The sequence below is a fragment of the Chelonia mydas genome, chromosome 26 (assembly GCF_015237465.2).
Source record: "Chelonia mydas isolate rCheMyd1 chromosome 26, rCheMyd1.pri.v2, whole genome shotgun sequence".
In the NCBI taxonomy this organism is placed as follows: Eukaryota; Metazoa; Chordata; order Testudines; family Cheloniidae; genus Chelonia; species Chelonia mydas.
In genome coordinates, this window is record NC_057859.1 from 13,623,341 (window position 1) to 13,641,426 (window position 18,086).

The 18,086-nt window shown below is 51.6% G+C and overlaps 1 protein-coding gene across 2 annotated transcripts in view; it reads right to left on the reverse strand.

Annotated features, from left to right (window-relative positions):
* The window catches only part of GCK (glucokinase), a 38,503-nt gene that overhangs the window by 18,523 nt on the left and 1,894 nt on the right, over positions 1-18,086 (reverse strand). The window contains exons 1-3 of one of the 2 annotated variants that reach the window (XM_037886528.2): positions 16,642-17,598; positions 3,296-3,458; positions 1,224-1,378 (exon numbers count right to left, since the gene is read on the reverse strand). In XM_037886528.2, coding sequence (XP_037742456.1) covers positions 1,224-1,378; positions 3,296-3,458; positions 16,642-16,731 — 408 coding nt within the window. In that variant the 5' untranslated portion in view covers positions 16,732-17,598. Of the gene's footprint in view, positions 1-1,223; positions 1,379-3,295; positions 3,459-16,641; positions 17,599-18,086 lie in introns of those variants that run through there. The other variant, XM_043536463.1, reaches the window with a different exon arrangement.

Consider the following 18,086-nt stretch of genomic DNA (forward strand, 5'->3'; position numbering starts at 1 on the left):
TTCAACAGAAAATTTTTGTCCAGCCCTACGAATTATACCAGAAAAAATCAATATGAATCTGCCAGGCTACCCATATTCTGTATAGTCTTAAATCCTAAAGTCACTGGGGTCTTTTGATCTCTTCAAGACCTTACTTCATTCTTTGCATGGCTAATGTTAGCTAAACCTGGTCTGTCCTCAGAGGCTTGTCTCTTTAGTTTTCATGAAGGATAAACAATTAAAAATCAACTAGGACAAGTTCTCCAAACTTTGTGACACAAAGAGAACTTGTGCTGAGGTGCGGGAGTATAAAGGTTGTATTGGCTTTCCTTTAGTGTGGGCTATATAACAGACTTATGGCTTCACACAGGCTCCCTAAAGGATGGCCAATTACCATGTACCCTTGCCTCACCACTGCAGCTGGGCAAAATTTTCAGAAGAACAGCTGATTACCAAAAAATGCAGTTTTAGGCCAACTGAAACTATTCACAAATTCAGGCCAAATTTGGCAAAGAGTTTTGGCACAAAAATGAAAACAAAACAAAACAAAAAACATTCAGTAAAGTCAAACCATTTTGTTTTGACCTTTTGGAATGAAACATTTCCACTTTTCCTTTCTAAACAAAGTTTCTTTTAAAACTTAGTTAGATTTCAAAAAAGGATAAGAAGACTTGAAAACGAAATGACACAAAAAATGAAATAATAAAAAAATTGTTTTGGAGTGAACGAAATATTTTGCTGGATGTAAAATTAAATTTTTGGAGGCTTTTCAGTGAGAAAAACTGAAAAATTTCTGTTTCGGGTCAATTTCTTCCCAAGATTTTTCAGTTTAGCCACCGAACCAAAAAAATCAATCATTTGTTCAGCGATATTTACCACACTAAGCACAGAATATCGGAAGCCCTGCTACAGCGACTTCCCGCATGGTTCCTTTCTGGTAAAGTAAGGATATATCCATGTTTTACTCTGTACGTTACTCCTAATATCCCATAGAAAGTGGACCCTCCCCCATCCTTTCTGCCCTCTGAAGGAGACCTTCCATGGCCTGTTGGAGTTGGATAGATCTAGAAAATCAATCAGACAACTTAGCTTATTCTTCAGCACCTTTAGTATTGCTCCAGTCCAGTTGCCTTTTCATTTCCCGCCCCAGCTGCCACCTGCCCACCTTCAGATTGGAGAGTTTGTCTAGAGGACGCCTGCCAGCACCTTGTTTTCACGGCTCTTTTGGCCAAGCACTCGCTCACCATTTCGGCGGTTCCTGTCATGGCGTCCTCTGGGATGGAATACATCTGATGCTTTGTCGTCACGCTCCACTGCCCTTCTTCCCCTTCACCCACTTTCACCAGCATCACACGGAAGTTGGTGCCGCCGAGATCCAACGACAGGAAGTCCCCGACCTCTGCAACATCAGGATGAAGCTTAACCATTCAAGAGTTACTTAGCTGTTGTCTTGTGTTTGTACTACGCCTAGCGCAATGGGCTCTGGCCCACGACTGGGTTCCTAGACGCTACGAAAATTAACAGTAGAATTCAGGGTTGAAAAATTCCCCCCAAAACTTTTTTTCTGTTGGAAAATTGGGGATTTGATTCAATGGACATTTTCATGGAAAGTATCTGTTTTTTGGGGGAGAATGTTTTTGGTTTTTCCATCAAAAGGACAGAAAATTTTCAGTCAAAAACCCAAACTGTTCCCTCCCCTTCCTGTGGAAAATTTCAACTTTTTGTCAACAAACAAAACCTGAAAAACCATGGCTAAAAATCAAAAATATTTCTGTCAAAAACGGTTTGTTTTTTGACTGAAATTTTAGGGGGTTTTGACCAAACATTTTCTGGGTTTTGGCCTCAAATGTTTGTTTTTTCAACAAAAGGTCAACTTTTTTCATGGAGAAAAAAATCCCATTTTCCGACCAGCTCTATTCCTGACTTGTCACGTTCACCGCCTGGACCCCTGCAAAGGAAGGCAGTTAACTTGGAAGACTTGCTTAGAAAGCAAATGGAGAAAGACCTGTCTTTTCCCTTCTGCTTGTCCCTCCATTTACAGACACGTTGGTTTCTCTCTTATGCGTCCAAATGACTCGAACATGGCTGGGTTCTGTTTGGCAATTTCAGTTTCTGACCAGCCTCTTTGATGGGAAGCCCAGCACATCAGGTGCGCCAGCACCATCCCTGATGTCAACACAGTTCCTGCCACGGGGTTTGTCACCTATCTCTTGCTACTGCTGGAGGGAGGTGGGGGAATTCAGGAGATTGTGTAAAGACCCACAAAACGCCTCTTTGGGGGCCAGCACAAGGACAAACCTGCCTTCCGCTGACTGAATGAGGCTCGTGCCACAGAGTCAGCGCTAGCCTTTCCCAAACAAGCTCTGGCCTCTGTGCTAGCCAGCAGAGTTTGCAAAAGATAAGGCAGCTGCCGTGCTCCCCTCTGATCTAGAAGACAACAAGGAGTGGAGACAGGTGCCCTGAAATCACCTAATCCTGGAAGGTGCTGGGCACCTCTTGAGAAGGGCACAACCTCCTCATCTCCCACGGACTTCACTGGCACTGGAGGGCCTCTCAGCAGACGGTGGCAGGACTGAGGTCCAACAGGCTGTTCAGCCCTTTCTAGCCCTTCTTCTAGTGGGTCTTTAATGGATTCCAAGGCCAGCGCGCTTAGAATCATAGAATATCAGGGCTGGAAGGGACCCCAGGAGGTCATCTAGTCCAACCCCCTGCTCAGAGCAGGACCAACCCCAACTAAATCATCCTACCCAAGGCTTTGTCAAGCCTGACCTTAAAAACCTCTAAGGATAGATTTCAGAGTAGCAGCCGTGTGAGTCTGTATCCATAAAAAGAAAAGGAGGACTTGTGGTACCTTAGAGACTAACAAATTTATTTGAGCATAACCAGCCGATGAAGTGAGCTGTAGCTCACGAAAGCTTATGCTCAAATAAATTTGTTAGTCTCTAAGTTGCCACAAGTCCTCCTTTTCTTTCTAAGGAAGGAGATTCCACCACCTCCCTAGGTAATCCATTCCAGTGCTTCACCACCCTCCTAGTGAAATAGTGTTTCCTAATATCCAACCTAGACCTCCCCCACTGCAACTTGAGACCATTGCTCCTTGTTCTGTCATCTGCCACAACTGATTGATCCCTCCCCCAACCTGCGAGCAGCACGCCCTCGGTGGAGAGGAGTGGAGGGATGGTGATCAAATTCTTACCCCAGGCTGGTTGGGTCCCTGTCTCTGTGTACCCATGGGACCAGTGAGAGGTGTAGGGGTGGGAAATTCTGCACTCTCATTTCCCCATGGGCGTCCATGCCCTGTAGGATAATGTGTTACCTGAGCCTTCGGGTGTGGAGCGCACGTAAGTGGGCAGCATTTTCACAGAGGCTTCCTCATGTGTATCCAGCTTCAACCCCCGATCCATTTCCTTCTGCATCCGACGCATCACCTTCTTCAGATCCTCCTCTTGCAGCCGGAACTCAGACAGGATCTGCTCCACCTACGGCAGCAAAGGTGCAGGTAAGCGGGGAGGGACCCAGGCGAGTTTGTGCCCAGGAAGGAAGAGGAGCAGGGGATCTAACGCCCAAGACCTCATTCACTTACACCTAGCCTGTGCAGAAAGGACAGGCTCTGTGCATCAGGGTCCCTTGTGCAGGGAGCTCGTCAGAGGCAGTGCAGAATCCAAGAGGTCTTCTGGCCGCCCAGGAGAAAGGGAAAGCCTAGAACGCAGCATGGGCATCCAAAGTGATCAGAGTAGAGATCAAGAAACTAACCAGAAAACCATGATAACAGCTCAACCCAGCCACTCCTGCCTGGGTGTGATTTGGGTAGTGTGACAGAGCACCCATGGGAGAAGGAGGTGGGTAGTTACGAGTTTCACACTGTCCAAGCTTTAGGTTCGTGTGCTGTCAATTGCAGTAATAATAAGGTTTTCAGGGCCTCAGTTAAATTATTTGTTAATGTTTAATTAAAATCCCCTTAACTAAGTTTCTTTTGACCTCATAGCTTTTTGATTAGAGAAAATCAACTCAATGTGGTTTTATGGCTTTTATTTAAGAGCCTAAATGACTATAAGGCTAATTAGTTAATTATACTTCCCTAAAGTGCTAAACAATATGACAATCAGACTGACGTTAGAACGTAAATCAGATTAATCAATCAAAGAGTTAACAATAGTACAAATTTAAATTGGTTAACTAACAATAAAAACAAGTTGAGACCAACAATGGATTCAAATCATTGCATGAGCCCAGTTAATCATTAAATTACAAAACTATATCATACCAGTAATTGAATGGCTGACGTTTTCAATCTGTATCCTTTCCCTTGTGGAAAGGATGGGCTAAAACTGGAATTTTTACAAACCCAAAATGGCCTTCAGTGATCTGTGATAAGATTTGCATTAACCTAGGTTAATTTCGTACTATGGGCTCACACACACACACACACACACACACGACAAGTCTCTCCTCGCAGGCGTTCCTGCACAGGTATCAGGAATTTTGTGAAGGAAACAAAAGGAGGAAAAGTCACTGGGGAAAAGAAAAAGGATCTGCTCTTTGTCTTGCTTGATCTGTTGAGCTTCCGAGAGCCAATGAGGAACTGCAGTGTAGGGAAGCAGGCAATGTCTTCTGGCTCAGGTACCATCACGTGAGCGGGTATCAACCTCTGGTCAACTGGCTGGTCTGTGGTGTCTTGGGCTTCACTGTCCATGGGACCAGCCCAGGGAAAGCAGGAGTGTCAGCCGTTTGGTTGTTGTTACGGGGATCTGGAGAGGAGCGCACTTCTTCCTCGCTTACCTGGTCTTTTAAGGTTGAGATTCAAGCTGGTCACATCCCATAGGACCTTCCCAGAGATCTTCTGGGCAAATCAGGTGATCACAGGTTTTGCACCTCAACTGCATTGTCCAGTCCTGATCAAGTGAGGCCAGGCTGACCTTTCGTCCATTCTTGGGGGCCCTCCTTCCTAGGGGACTGCTTCTGTGTCCCGTCCACAAGTCCACGTGTTTATCCCAAGCAAGCGATAAGGAAATAACAGGAGCTGACACCTCCACCAAACTGTCTCAAGCCCCCTTGAGTCAACAATCCAGGCTCCTCAATGGCTTCTTGACCATTAGGGTATGGCCACTTTCCTGGTCATAACTCATAATCCATTATTCTTCACTCGGTCACACATCTCATGCTTATGCTTTCTCAAGGCCCAGGAGACCTCACGACCACAGTAAAAAATTACAAAACTGTCATCTGTCTGGGCAACTTCGTCAGAGGTTATTTCCCTCTATCAAAGCTAAGCTGCTTCAAAAGCGACTTTTAAACCCCATTACTGTAAACTTATTACAAATACAGCCAATTAAAGTTTATGCTTAATGTCTGCTTTGCTATAGCCCGCCAGGCTGGACATTGTAATTCCGCCGCCTTAAAACACCCTGTTTACTTCCCAGCATGTGATGTAGCATATGTTAACATCCACCTTTGCCAACAGTTCAGAACTGCAGCCACTGGTCTGATCTGTCTTTTGTAATGTTGGAATTGGCACCAGTCTCTCCGGCTGAAATGTATTTCCTAGAGGTCCTGTCCCAAAGTAAGCAACAGTGACCTTAGACAAAGAGGACCCCAGATCTTCTGGCTTGTCCTCAGAGTACGGTCATTGAGCTGTAAGGACCATCACCACTGACCTTGATTTGCTGTTTGCACAGAAAACAATGATGTGTCAGAGTTTAGCCAGCAATCTGCTGGCAGTCACTCCACACAGGCTTCAACCAACTGTGTATCTGTTCCATGCACCCACGCCTCTGCACGTCACCTCTCACTCCCATTCGGAGCACGGCTTTCTGCCGCTCAACCTCTCTTTCCCTTCCAGGGTGTCCTACTCTCCTAGGGAATAAAATCCCCCAAGTGATGGAATGAGTCCCTCTCCTCCCCCAGTGACAGCTTCACGGGTTCTGAGAGGAGACTCATGTTGCAGTGGAGGTTTTAAAATGACCTAGGCAGACAGTGCAGGGGAGGCGTGACCGACAGGAAGGAGAAGGAGGATAGGGCATAGGGCAGGGGGTGAGGGATGTCAGAACCCCGAGGCAACAGCTGCTGTAGGCCATCAGTATTTCGTGTGGGACAATCTGGTAAGTGAAAAAGATATGGGGCCTGATTTTGTGCCGGGATCACTCCCCTGCTTTCAGTGAAGTTACTCCAGATTTGCAATCGCCAGTGAGAGCAGAATCAGGTCCATTTGATGTTGTAGAGTCATCTCATGATTTGGAGAGGGGATGGGAGGGGATTTTAAACTCATCTGCAGTTTCCTTAACTCGCCATGTCCCACTTTCTCTTTGTTTGATGTCACTTTGAATTTCCTGGTGTCTGGGTTATTAATTTATAAATTCCTTTTAATGGTTTCTTTTCCGTCTGGAATGATGGCTACGTATTTCCAATCTCAATTCCATCGTAACCATTTTGTTTGTTCCTGGACACACGTACAAACAATGGCACATGCTCATCTGCATCCTGCTATATTTACCGTAGACCAAATATGCTTCGATGAAATGAAAATGGACCGTAAAGCAAATCAATCAGACAGTGGGTCCAGTGGGTTTTGAGGCTATTTTAATGGGTAGAACACAGCCATAAATACTGTGAAGGAACCAAATACGCCAGTGAGGGCCAGATACACACCGTGGAATAGAGAACACTGTGGACACCCTCCTAGAGCTCAGAGGACAGTTCCCAGTTCCGATGCACTATGAAAACATCACCACAGCGGGACGATCACCATTGCTTCCCAAAGGGAAACGGCTGGAGCATAACCCTTGGGGCATTTAAACCGAGCCTGAAGAAAACATTATATAAGTCCCCTAGAGAAGGACTTTGTACTGGTCCCCCAGGGCGGTACTGGATGGGACCTTGGGTGCTCTGCCACATCTAATCTAAATGGAGCGGTTCTTTCGTAACTTGACGGACTGCCAGCGGTCTGCAGGGAGGCCAGCGCCCCTTATTTCGTGCTATATTTAGGACAGGCTCATGCCAGTTCCTAAATATAGAAGCCTTGCATCACCCTTGTGTTTGCAATGCCCTGCCGTTTAGTAGCCTCCCTACCTCGCCCGCTCCCAAGAGTTCATGCAAAGAACCCCTCCTCCCCACCTTCCACTGTGCGTAGCGAATGGCTCGCGAACTCCTGGGTCTGGCGTTTGCACTGAGCGGGCCCCACCGAGGACACTCCAGAGCCTCAAGAGGGGCGAGAAGTGGGGAACTTAATCCCAGTGGCCAGGCAGGGCCATCACCCTTTGCTGCACCCTCTGCAGGAAGGAGAAGACACAGGATGAGATTCGGATCCCATTTCTGGAAGGAGCATGCCACAGCATCCCAGTGCTCTGATCTGTCAGCCAGAACCCCACAGATCCCTCGTTACACACTACCCCCGACCCTCTGTCTGTGGCAGGCCCTGGGGTAATCCCCATTTCCCTGAGCCAGCGGCTCCCCCATGGGTTCATCCGTGATTATAGGACATGGCCCCCTCTTTTCTCCCTCTCCCCAACTTTCTCTCCTTAGGTGGCCCCATGACACCATCCTCTTCTCCCCATCCCACCTGCCCCTTCCCCTTTGGGTCTCGACTACCAGACACTCTCCCCACTCCTCCCTCTTCTACTGCTTCTTTCAAGTCACTTAGGTCTAGCCTGGCTCTTCAGCTCAAGCTGTAGAGATCATCCCGCTTTGAGCTCTGGAGGTTCCCGGTGTTGGCCCACACAGTGGTCTGCCAACTATGTCTGGCTAAGACTAATAATCACCAGTACCCCAAACCTCTGCTGATGACCACTTTCTGCTCTGAGTGCCAGGTGGACCCCTCTACCCTGCCCTCTCTGATATAAACACAGAGTTGGGGATGAGGGCAGGAGGAGAAGCTGGATAGGACAGAAGAGGTTTGGCATTTATTTCCCCTGTGGGTTAATTTTGGCTTTTTAATTTCATGCATCTATTATGATGATAGGTCGGCACCCCAGTCACAGACCAGGTCCCCGTTGTGCCAGGCGCTGTACAAACACAGAGCAAAAAGATGGTCCCCGCCCCAGAGAACACACTATCTAAGGGTCAGACAAGAGGCAACAGATAGATGCCGACAGACCAATGCGGGAGTACAAGGAAACAATGAGATGCTGGCCAGCCTGACAGAAGTGGTCTCAGCACCCCAGTGGCCAAATCGTTGTCAAGTTTTTGCAGGCGTCGTGACAAAGGAGAATGTTAAGGAGAGATTTGAAGGAGGGTGTTTACAGTCAGCTCCTCCCAAACACAAGGGGCAGCATGGGAGAGAGCATGAACATGCTTGCTTTGCCTTCACTGCTCTGTGCCTCAGTTTCCAAAACCTCAACTGGAACACAGGGGAAACTCGTCTTTTTCCCCCCACCCCCTGTTCACATCACTCAAAAGTGCCTGATCTGATTTTGCTCAAACTTTCCAGGAGCATTCCTTCCTCTTTGGACTGAGTCTGGGAGGTATTACTGCCAAAGCAGATTGTTGGGGTGAATTAGGAGCCACTGAAAAAGGAAGTGCAGGACAGACACCACAGCTCCACTTTAGCAACCGCAATTTATATGTCAAGCCAAAATATCTGAGAGAAGCTACCTGCTGTATTGCCAGTGAAGGCCAACGCTCAGTTCACGGCAGTAGCTGAAGGCCTCACTGGCATTTAAAGTGCTGTCGTATTTGGGCTGAGTCGGGGAGAAAAAAAAGCTTTTCTTCTTAAACTAATATAATATCTTTCCCAGCCTGGGAAACAGATGGAAGCAGAGCACGATGGCGGCTATCCAGGAAGAATGTATTCAGTAAGTTTTCTTGTTGATGGTCAAAGAAAGTAGCCTGAAATATTTTTCCCATTACTCAGCCAGCTGTGACCCTGCTCTGCCACAGAGGTCCCGTGTGCCCTTGGGCAAGTCACTTAGTCACTCTGCCGCTCAGCTCCCATCTGTGAAATGGGGATTACAGCCTTGACCTACCTCTCAGGGACGTGTGACAATAAATGTGCTAACGACTGTGAGCTGCTGAAATGCTCCAGTGACGGGGGCCAGGTAAGTCTCTACCGAGTGAGCCTTGCTCCAAGTTGAGGAGGTGCACAACCATTTAGGCTTTCATTTATTTCTAGGGTTTCCTCTGGCCCTGTCATATAGTATGGGTGCACCACTTGCATTAACAAATTTATCCTTGCAACTCTCCCACAGGGTAGGGAAGGGTTAACGATCTTCATTCCAGAGGTGGGGAAACTGAGGCACAGAGCACTGACGGTCACACTGACGTCTCCGGGAGCTGGAAGCGCTTAACAACCACCAGACCCCTGTAAATGATGGAGCCGCTGGTCCGAGAGGGCAGGAAGAGCGCCTGCATCTCCTGGGCTCCAGGCTAGTGCCCTTGCTAAAACACCATCTGTGCTCTTGTTGCTGTGATGTGGAATCAAAGTGCATGTTGCCTCGTTATTTAATGAGATGCATAAAACAGCAATAAGTTGCTTGTGATGCCCTGGGCCCGTTTCCATAATGGCCGTCTCACAGTAGCACAGATGCACAAAAGACACAAGGGGGCGCCCTACAGTTACAAGGGTATTTCCAACATAGGACTGACAACCCTGACCCCCCTCCTCCCCTCAACCACCAAACACTGACTCCCCCTTCCAACCTCGCACCCCAACAGACCCCTCTTCCAACCCCCACACCCCGCCCAACCCAAAAGAGCAAATTCGTAACGTCTAAAACCAAAACAGAGTTTTGACTCTGAAAAGGAGGAGTACCAGAGACACCACGGGACTTCGCTACTGCTACTGATTTCATGTGGAGGGTGCCCAGATACCACGGTGACGGGCAGAAGGAGAAAGCCATCAAATAAGATAATCTTTCCTTCCCATCCAAAAATACCTACCCCAGCAGATCATTATAAAAGCCCATCCACACGGGGCATCTCAGTTTGACCTCAGCAAAATCCCCTGCACGTGCCCAGGGAAGAGATGGGCTTGGCCTTGTCACTTCTGTGCTAGGGTCACAATTGGACTCACACGTTACATGCACCATTGCAATTAGCTGTGAGACCAAAGGGCCCAGTGTTCATCGTGACCTGCTCAGGTCAGACTCGTTGGTTGCCAAATTAGAGGCCCGTTTGGAAACGTGGCACTTAAAAGAATTGAGTTCCTGGTGTGTGTTCAGAGCTTGGGGCCACGTCCTGACTGTGACCTCCAAGACCGCAAAACGTGACTGATTTAAAGGATAAGAGCCCTCAAACAAGAGCAAAGCGGGCACAAACACTGCCCTTCTGGTTGTGTTTTACCCCCGCTTTGCACCGGGGTGAGCTAATCTGAGCCCCTTTCCCTGTCTGTGTTCCCATTCTCATGCTGTCCTGGGTGGAGTTCTCCGGCCTGGTGATGATATATAGGAGCTTGATGACCTACCGATCCCTTCCGCCCTTAGATTCGGTGCGTCTGTGACTCTATGAACTTCCCCATCCTATGGATCCCCTGCAAACAACCTACGGCCGGTGCAATGCTGCCTGAGGAGTTCTCTCGGGTACTCACAGCTCGATGGCGCTGAGTGCAAGGATACAAAACTCGGACACGTTTTTTTCTAGATCTGTGCAGCCAGGGGAGTGCTCACACAGCTGCCAGCTAAGCCCTGCAGAGCTAATGGCCAGGCTGCTTTCTGGTTTGCTGCGGCCAGGAAAGCAAGCCCATTGCCGGTGTCTAGACAGAGCTCCGCAGTAACCACAGCGACAAGCTGTTTGGCCGGGTATTCCCCATTCAATTAGAAGCGTACGCGCCTTTGGCACGTTGTGAATGGCATGAAAGGGTGTTGCCGAGCTGGGACGCGGCGAGCCCGAGCCCCTAGGCGGTGGCAGCTGGAATGTGGAGCCATGGATAGAGAATCCACCGCCACCCTGGGTAATTGTTCCAATGTTTAAACTTACAAATGGGGAAACTGAGGCACAGAGCGAGCAATGACTCGCCCAATGTCACCCAGCCAACTAGTAGCAGAGGCGGGATTTGAACCTAGGGCTCCGAAGTCTCAGTCTGATACCCCAACCACTAAGCCACGCTGCTTCCCACCCAGTGCAGCAGCCAGCAAAGCTGGCCAGGCACATGGATGGGCACAGGAAACCCCGCACCCACATCGCGAGCACTCCGAGTTTGGGGGGTCATCCCAGCCCCTCTGGCGGAGAAGCACGCAGAGCAGTGCCCCTCAGGGATTCTCCATCTCCCCTGCCCGCCTTGGGCCTTCCGCACAGCTGCTGCTCTCCAAGGGTTCCAAACAAAGGGGAAAGGCATGAAGCCCCCAGGGTCATTCCCAGCCACAGCGCAAGACCACAGGAGCACCCACTGCTAGGGAGGCACCTGCCAATTTCAGACCCTGCCAACCATGGGCAGGGCTGAGCCTGCCCTTGGCTGATGCCAGTCTTGGACTCTCAGCTTCCCTTGGCTGCAGCGCACGTGGCAAGCTAGGCACTTGCCCCCCAGAACTCACTCCTGCTCATCTCAAGCACTGAGCCCAGGTCCCCAACAACCACCATCCAAGCTATCCCTGCCCACCACAGGGACTGACACCAGGCCCCCAGGGTCCTCCACCTCGGGCCCTAACCCAGGCACCACCACTCAGCAACTGCCGGCTCGAGTGCCCTGGTTTCTCTTCGGCTCAGGTCGATGCCAGCTGGGATCTTTGGTTCCTGAGGCGTTGCCAGGAGCACCCCGCCCTGCTCTGCCGCAGACAGCATGCTGGGGAAAGCAGGAGAATGATGAACCCAGCACCCACTGCACCGTCTCTGAGACCCTTGCTGGGAGTCCCCAGGGCACAGAGGCGCACTGAAAACGACCAAGCAGGGCTGCGTGCTGGAGACGAGGGGAGCGAGGAGGGGTCTTTCACCTGAGGACCACTAAGGCCTTTCCAGACATCACTCACCACAGCAGCCTTGTGACCGGGGGAGGATTAATGCACCCCCATTTGACAGGGGAGGGGCAACAGAGAAGTTAAACACACTAACCCAGGGTCAGCAGCAAAGTCATGAAGAAAGGCTAGGAGTCCTGACTCCCAGGCTGGCAGTAGGACCCACTCCCTGGCTCTGCTGCTGCCTGTTTGGGCATGTCCCGCCCCCTCTCCGTGCCTCAGTTTCCCAATCTGTAAAATGGGGATGATGCGACCGACCTCCTTGGTAAAGAGTTTTGTGATCTGCTGATGCAAAGCAGCATGCCCGGAGCTAGGCATGACTCCCACCCAGCACGGTCTGACCGGCAGGGAACAGCCCACCAAGTGCCTGCTTGTCCACACTACCTCGAACAGAAAATCACGCAGCGTAAGGGAGATGGCGGAGGTTCCTGTGGGCAGGATTCTGAGCTTACCAGGTGCAAGGTGTCCTCCTGGCTTGGTTTCATCTTTGACACCGCTCCGGTCCTTCTGCCCCCAAGAGATGGGCTGGGTCTGCTTTGCTCTGAGGACAGGGAGGAATCCTCTTGCTCTCCGCAGGCACCAAAGGCGTCTTTTGGACGCCTGCTGTGAAGCTGAACAGACTGGCTGAGCCCGTGTCTCTTGGCGCTGAACTGCTGCTGAAGTTCCAGGCTGAGGGCTGCAGACAGCACCGACAGCTTCTTCCAACCCAAAGAGACTAAAGACTCAGGAGCTGTTGAAATACACCCAGCTCAGCGCCCTGGGACTTGGGAGGTGGGGGTCGGCCTGGAGGCCCGTCGCCAGATCACTGACATACGTCCTGCTGCCAGGACTCTTGGCAGAGTTTCTGTAGTGCTCAGTCTCTTGCAGGCCGTTTCAGACACAGGACTGGCTCTGTTAGTGATTCTGAACCCTTCCTGGTTCCGGCCCTTTTTCAGGACACAAATCAGACTGTGGAAACCTGGCCCTGTGCCCCTCCAAAGTAAACTGATTAAAGGAAAGTCTCTGAGATGAAGCACCCCAAATGGGGGCATGTGGGGGGATTTGGGAAGCAACAATGGGAGGCAATGAGGCCTAGTGGACAGAGCAATGGACTGGGACCCAGGAGACCTGGTTCTAGTCCCAGCTCTGCTACTGGCCTGCTGGGTGACCTTCACCGCGTCACCACCCCCCTTGTGCCTCAGTTTCCCCATCTGTAAAGTGGGGATGATGATACTGACCTGCTTTGTAAAGGGCTTTGACATCTACTGATGTAAAGTGGTTGATCAGAGCGAGGTGGGATAGTTATTGGCAGCTGGGCAGCCTGCTCCCCGTACTGCCACCTCTATTAGCATCACCCACTTCGCTGAGCACAAGACTCAGAAAGGGAAAGTTCACTGGAGGGCACAGCCCTGCCCAGTTCCCCCAGGGCAACAGATTTGCCATCTCCACTTGCTGTGATGGAACTTGTGTTCAGCTCCGCAGCGAGCCAAGCCCTGGGATACTGGGTCTCCTGAGCTAACAGATGGATGGAACCTCCTGGAGGAAAGCGTAAGGAACTGGGGTGGAGGCAGTCTGGCCTAGCAGTCACAGCCGGGCTGGTGGTATCCACACATAGAGGTTAGCCTCAGGACTGCAGTACATAGGGTGGGGTCAGAGGAAGCGCTAGTGCCGGGTTCAATAAGCAAGAGTCAGCATCAGAGACCAAAAGAGATGGTGTGCTCGGGAGCCACAGCTGGCCAGACATCAGTGGAGCTGTCCAGACAACTTCAGGCACTAGGCACTGCAGACCTAGGTTCCGGTCCCACGGATCCTGAAGAGAGGGGGTCCAAAGGAAAAGGACAAAATGAGGAAGCTCCACCATGGCCAAGCAGTTGCTAGACAGCTGCCAGCTGATCTCTCTGATGCAAGGTGTAAGGAAGGAGGGAGGGTCCCTTGTCTCTGTCCACATGTAGCTTGGAAGGCTTGGATCGCGCACCCCCACGGTGCCACCGAAGAAAGGAGAGGGGAAGACTTACCGCAGGCGTGTCGCCGAAGCAAGAAGGGGGGGAAGACCTGCCGCAGGCGTGCAGAGCTGCTGCCGAAGAAAAAAAACGGCGGAGTGTCGTCCGGAGGCGCTCCTCCTGCCGCGCACCCCCTGGGATCCTCTGGCGCACGCCCTGGGGTGCGCACACCCCACTTTGGAGACCACCGCTCTAGGGTACCACTAGAGCTCTGAGGCACAGAGAGGCATCGTGGAGCTTAAGGCCAGATGGGAGCACTAGGTCATCTGGTCTGACCTCCTGCATATCACAGGCCACCAGCAGAAAGGAGACAGACTACTCCATGCCACAGACGGAGAATAGGAGGGACTGAGGTGCACCAGTGCTCCAGGCCCATGCAGGAGCAGGAGGGTGATTAAATGAGATACACCTTGGCAAGTGACCTGCACCCAGATGCTACAGAGGCCGGCAAAAAACCACAAGCTCACTCCTTCTTGACCCCACACACGGCAATCAGGGAGACCCCTGGGCACGTGAGCAAGAACCAGGCAGCCGAGAGAAACTGGGTACCACCTCCGAGCCCTGGCCCACCCTGTCCGGCATCCCATCTCCAGCTGTGGCCATCCCTGAGTTCAGCCTCGGCTGTCGTTGGCAGCCCCGTAATTCTCCTTCATACATGTATCACGATGCTTCTTAACACACGCCAGCTCCCAATGTGCTGCTTTTCTTCTTTTTCATCGTTTCCTAGAGTTTAAGGCCAGAAGGGACCATGAGATGATGTAGGCTGACCCCCAGCCTAGCGCAGGCATTACCGGTCACCCAAATACCCCTGTGCTGGGCTCAATTCCTTCGCTTAGACCAAAGCATTTCAGTCCTCAGGAGATCAAACTGTTGGGTGCTACAGGCAGGGGACAGCAGAGACCAAGATGCCACCAATGCCTGAGGCCCCTGCCTTGGCAGAGACCAACCCATGCCCCGGCCAGCAGGGAGCACGGCACAAGTGGCATGGACCACTCATTTCTCAGCCAGCAGGGGGCGCTGCAGGGGATGGAAATTTGGGGAGCCCAGCTCCCCGCACAGGCCAGCACACGGCGATCGCAGACTGTGAGCCGAGCCCCGAATCCCCCTGGCACTGGGGCCTGTGTAGCTGGAATCTCCCGGCGCTAGGTGCCTGCTGCCGCAGAGTTAATATTTCACAGATCACATGATGGGCGATTGCTGGGGCTCCATGGGCCCTGCCCACTCCATGCACTGCCATTGACTCCCCCGACTGCAGGGAGATAGGATGTTGCAATCCCTAAGATGGGCACACTGCTTCCCCAAACAACATCGCAGCTTGGGGGCGAGGGGACACAGATTCCTGTCTCCTTCCTTCTTGCTCCCCCACCCAGGGAGATCACAGCACACACTGACTGCTCCCTCTGGCTCACCCCCTTGCTGAGATCGACTGTGATCTCTGAGCACACAAGGGGGATGCACATGGTGTGTGTGTGGGGGGGTGTAGTTATTTGCTCTAGTTCTCAGGCTCTAACTAGGTCACATGGTGGCAGGATGCTGCAGATGTCAATGGCATGAGGTCAGTGGGCCAAAGACGCAGTGAGCCCTGTGAGACACTTCTCCTTCCTGCTACCCAGAGAAGTTAGACTCTACAGCAGCCCCGGATTGGGGTGGAAATCCAAGCTGTTTGCTAAGCCTGGAGTAATCGCAGACAGGCTGGTTATAATGGGCCCCAGTGGACAGGCGGGGTGAGAGAGGAGCCATCACTGGGGTTTGGAACAAGGCTGGACGGTAGACAGCCAAGCCGAAAAGCAGGCAAACAGCCCAATCGGTGATCCGAACCATAAGCCTTCCTGACAGAGCTGTGCATCGCTTCCCCGGGACTAAACATCCTGGGCACAGAACCCCCCGACCTGCAGAACCCCCAAGTCCCCTCTTCCACACCTTGGAGGAGCTGTGATCTTGCCAGATCTTGTAGATTAAAAGGAACCGAGACTGCTTGCACAGGACCCGAGCCTACAGCGGCTGTTGCGCGGGGGGACCCGTAGGGGGAGCTCTCTCTTCTGAGTAAGTGCTGGCTCCAATCAGGTGCAAGGGGGCACTGTAATACCGGGAGCAGCGTGGGGAGGTTCGGTAGGGAGCGCTCTCCCCTCTGAGTCAGCATTACCCCCAAGGTGCCAGTGCAGTGCTAGGGGGCGCTGTGCTGCAGGCAGCGGGGGGGGGGGGGGGGGGGGGCTCAGTAGGGGGCACTCTCCCCTCTGTGTCAGTCTCCCCTCTGTGACCACCATTTGCCATGTGCATCCCCCTTCTGCGCTCTTGGCACGGGGATGGCACCGAACGTGCCGGCTTCCAGGTGAAGCAGAACGCTGACGGCCAAGCTATGCGACCCTGGGTGCAATCCCATCACAACACAGCAGCACGGACACCCAAGACTGCCGTCTGTCCGGACACCCCACGAAGAGTTGCTTCACTAGTGAAGCTGGAAATTAAAACCTGAACGTTCAAAGGCGCCTTCTGAGTTTGGATGCCTCAGATTTTGAGTGGCCAAAATTGACCCGGGCACTAACTGGGTCTCCAGAAATTGAGACATCCTTGAAAAATTGGGTGTCAACTTCCCTGTCAGCAGGATTTGGAGTCGAGTGGAACAAGGGGTGATGGATGGGCACTAAATGAAGGTGGGGTTCCCAGAAAGGGCTGCCTTTTGCAGAGGTGCACCGAAGGAGTCCACCATGGGCTTAGGATGGGGCCTACTGATTAATCAGCTATCCATCCAGGCAGCACCTTCATCACCCCACAAAGCTAAGGAAAAGAGCCAGAACTAGATATGTTACCTTCTCCTTCTTGGAGCTGTCCATCCTCGTTCTGCGATCCAGCATTGGGGCAGCTGTCCGCAAGGGGTGGGCTGCTGGCAAATCTGTCATGCACTGAGTCAAAACACACACCACCACTTGTTTCCTTGCCCCGGAAATATTCCACCTCTTGCCCCTGAAGCTGCTGGTCCTGGGCTGAGAAGACAGGTCCCCCCTGCTGTGCTTGTGAATCCTCCACTTTCCCCGCTGGTTTATTTCAGTTGTAGGTTGATTGTTTGGTTTCCTCTTTTCTAGCACGCAAAATCAAAACCAAAGCAATTCTGCTCCCGTTTCCCCTTCTTTCCCTGGACTTTGTCTTGCCCCAGCCCCCAGGAACTCAGCCTCCTTCTGGTTTGGGGGTTCACTTGGTGGGATGGGGTGAAGGGACGTCCGTCACGTCGGGATCCATTTTGTCACCCTGCATCATGTCGGAAGAGAAGCAACGAGTCCCTTCCTGGCGACTGAAGGTCTCCTCCTCTCCTCGGGGTAATGGAGCATGGGGGATCAGCTTCACACACCCACCTGCCCGGTTAATCCAGTCACTTCCCAACGTACCAGGAAGTTTATTTACTTTTTCTACTGCTGACACCCTCCCATTTTTGCCCTCGATGGGGTCCCAAGTTGCATCCTGAGATCTTGAGATTAACTTCGCATTACTGGGGCAACCAGGGAAATCCTGCTGCTGTCCTGCTTCACCGAGCCCCCTCCCCATCTGTCCGTTAGGGCTGTCATGCAGAAGGCCACCGCCATGGTGATCAGTCTTCCTTCAAATTGTCATAACAACCACTTTATCTCCTTGTTACTGCGGTAACCACTCCACTGCAAGACTTAGCAACCTGTTCTGCTCCCATGGTGACCATGTTGGGTCAGAGAAACCCACTTCCAAGTGACAAAGGTTAACGAAGAGCAGGAAGGTACTTAGATGAGAAGTCTGAGCAAAGGCGAGGGTAAACGGGAAGCATCTGCCGTGGCGGGAATGAAACCAGGGTCCAGCTCTGCATTGCTCCCCGTTCAGAGGCCAACGAGATCTGGAATAGGCAAGGAGCCGCCTGGCCCCGCGATCCTGCTAAGGCACAGTCCTGGGATCACAAGTGAAGCCCAGACAGTTGTTTCGTTCTTGAAGTGAGCACAGCCAGCGTGAAGAGGAAAACAAGGCAGTTGCCCCCAAAAGCTTCCAGTCTAATTCAGACAGAGCCACTGATGTGACACACCAGGTTACAGAGCACACCAGCAGGGCCGCAGATCTCTTAGGAGGCTTTGCAGAACGTGTGGTGTCATCTCCGTCACTTGAGGACTTTAAATTAAGGCTAGATGTAGATATAATGTAGCTCCTATAGAAGCTCGGGGCTTGATGCAGAAATTTTGGGGTGGGGTTCTCTGTTCTGTGGAGGAGGGTACACAGCAAACAAGCCTCACCCTTGAGTATG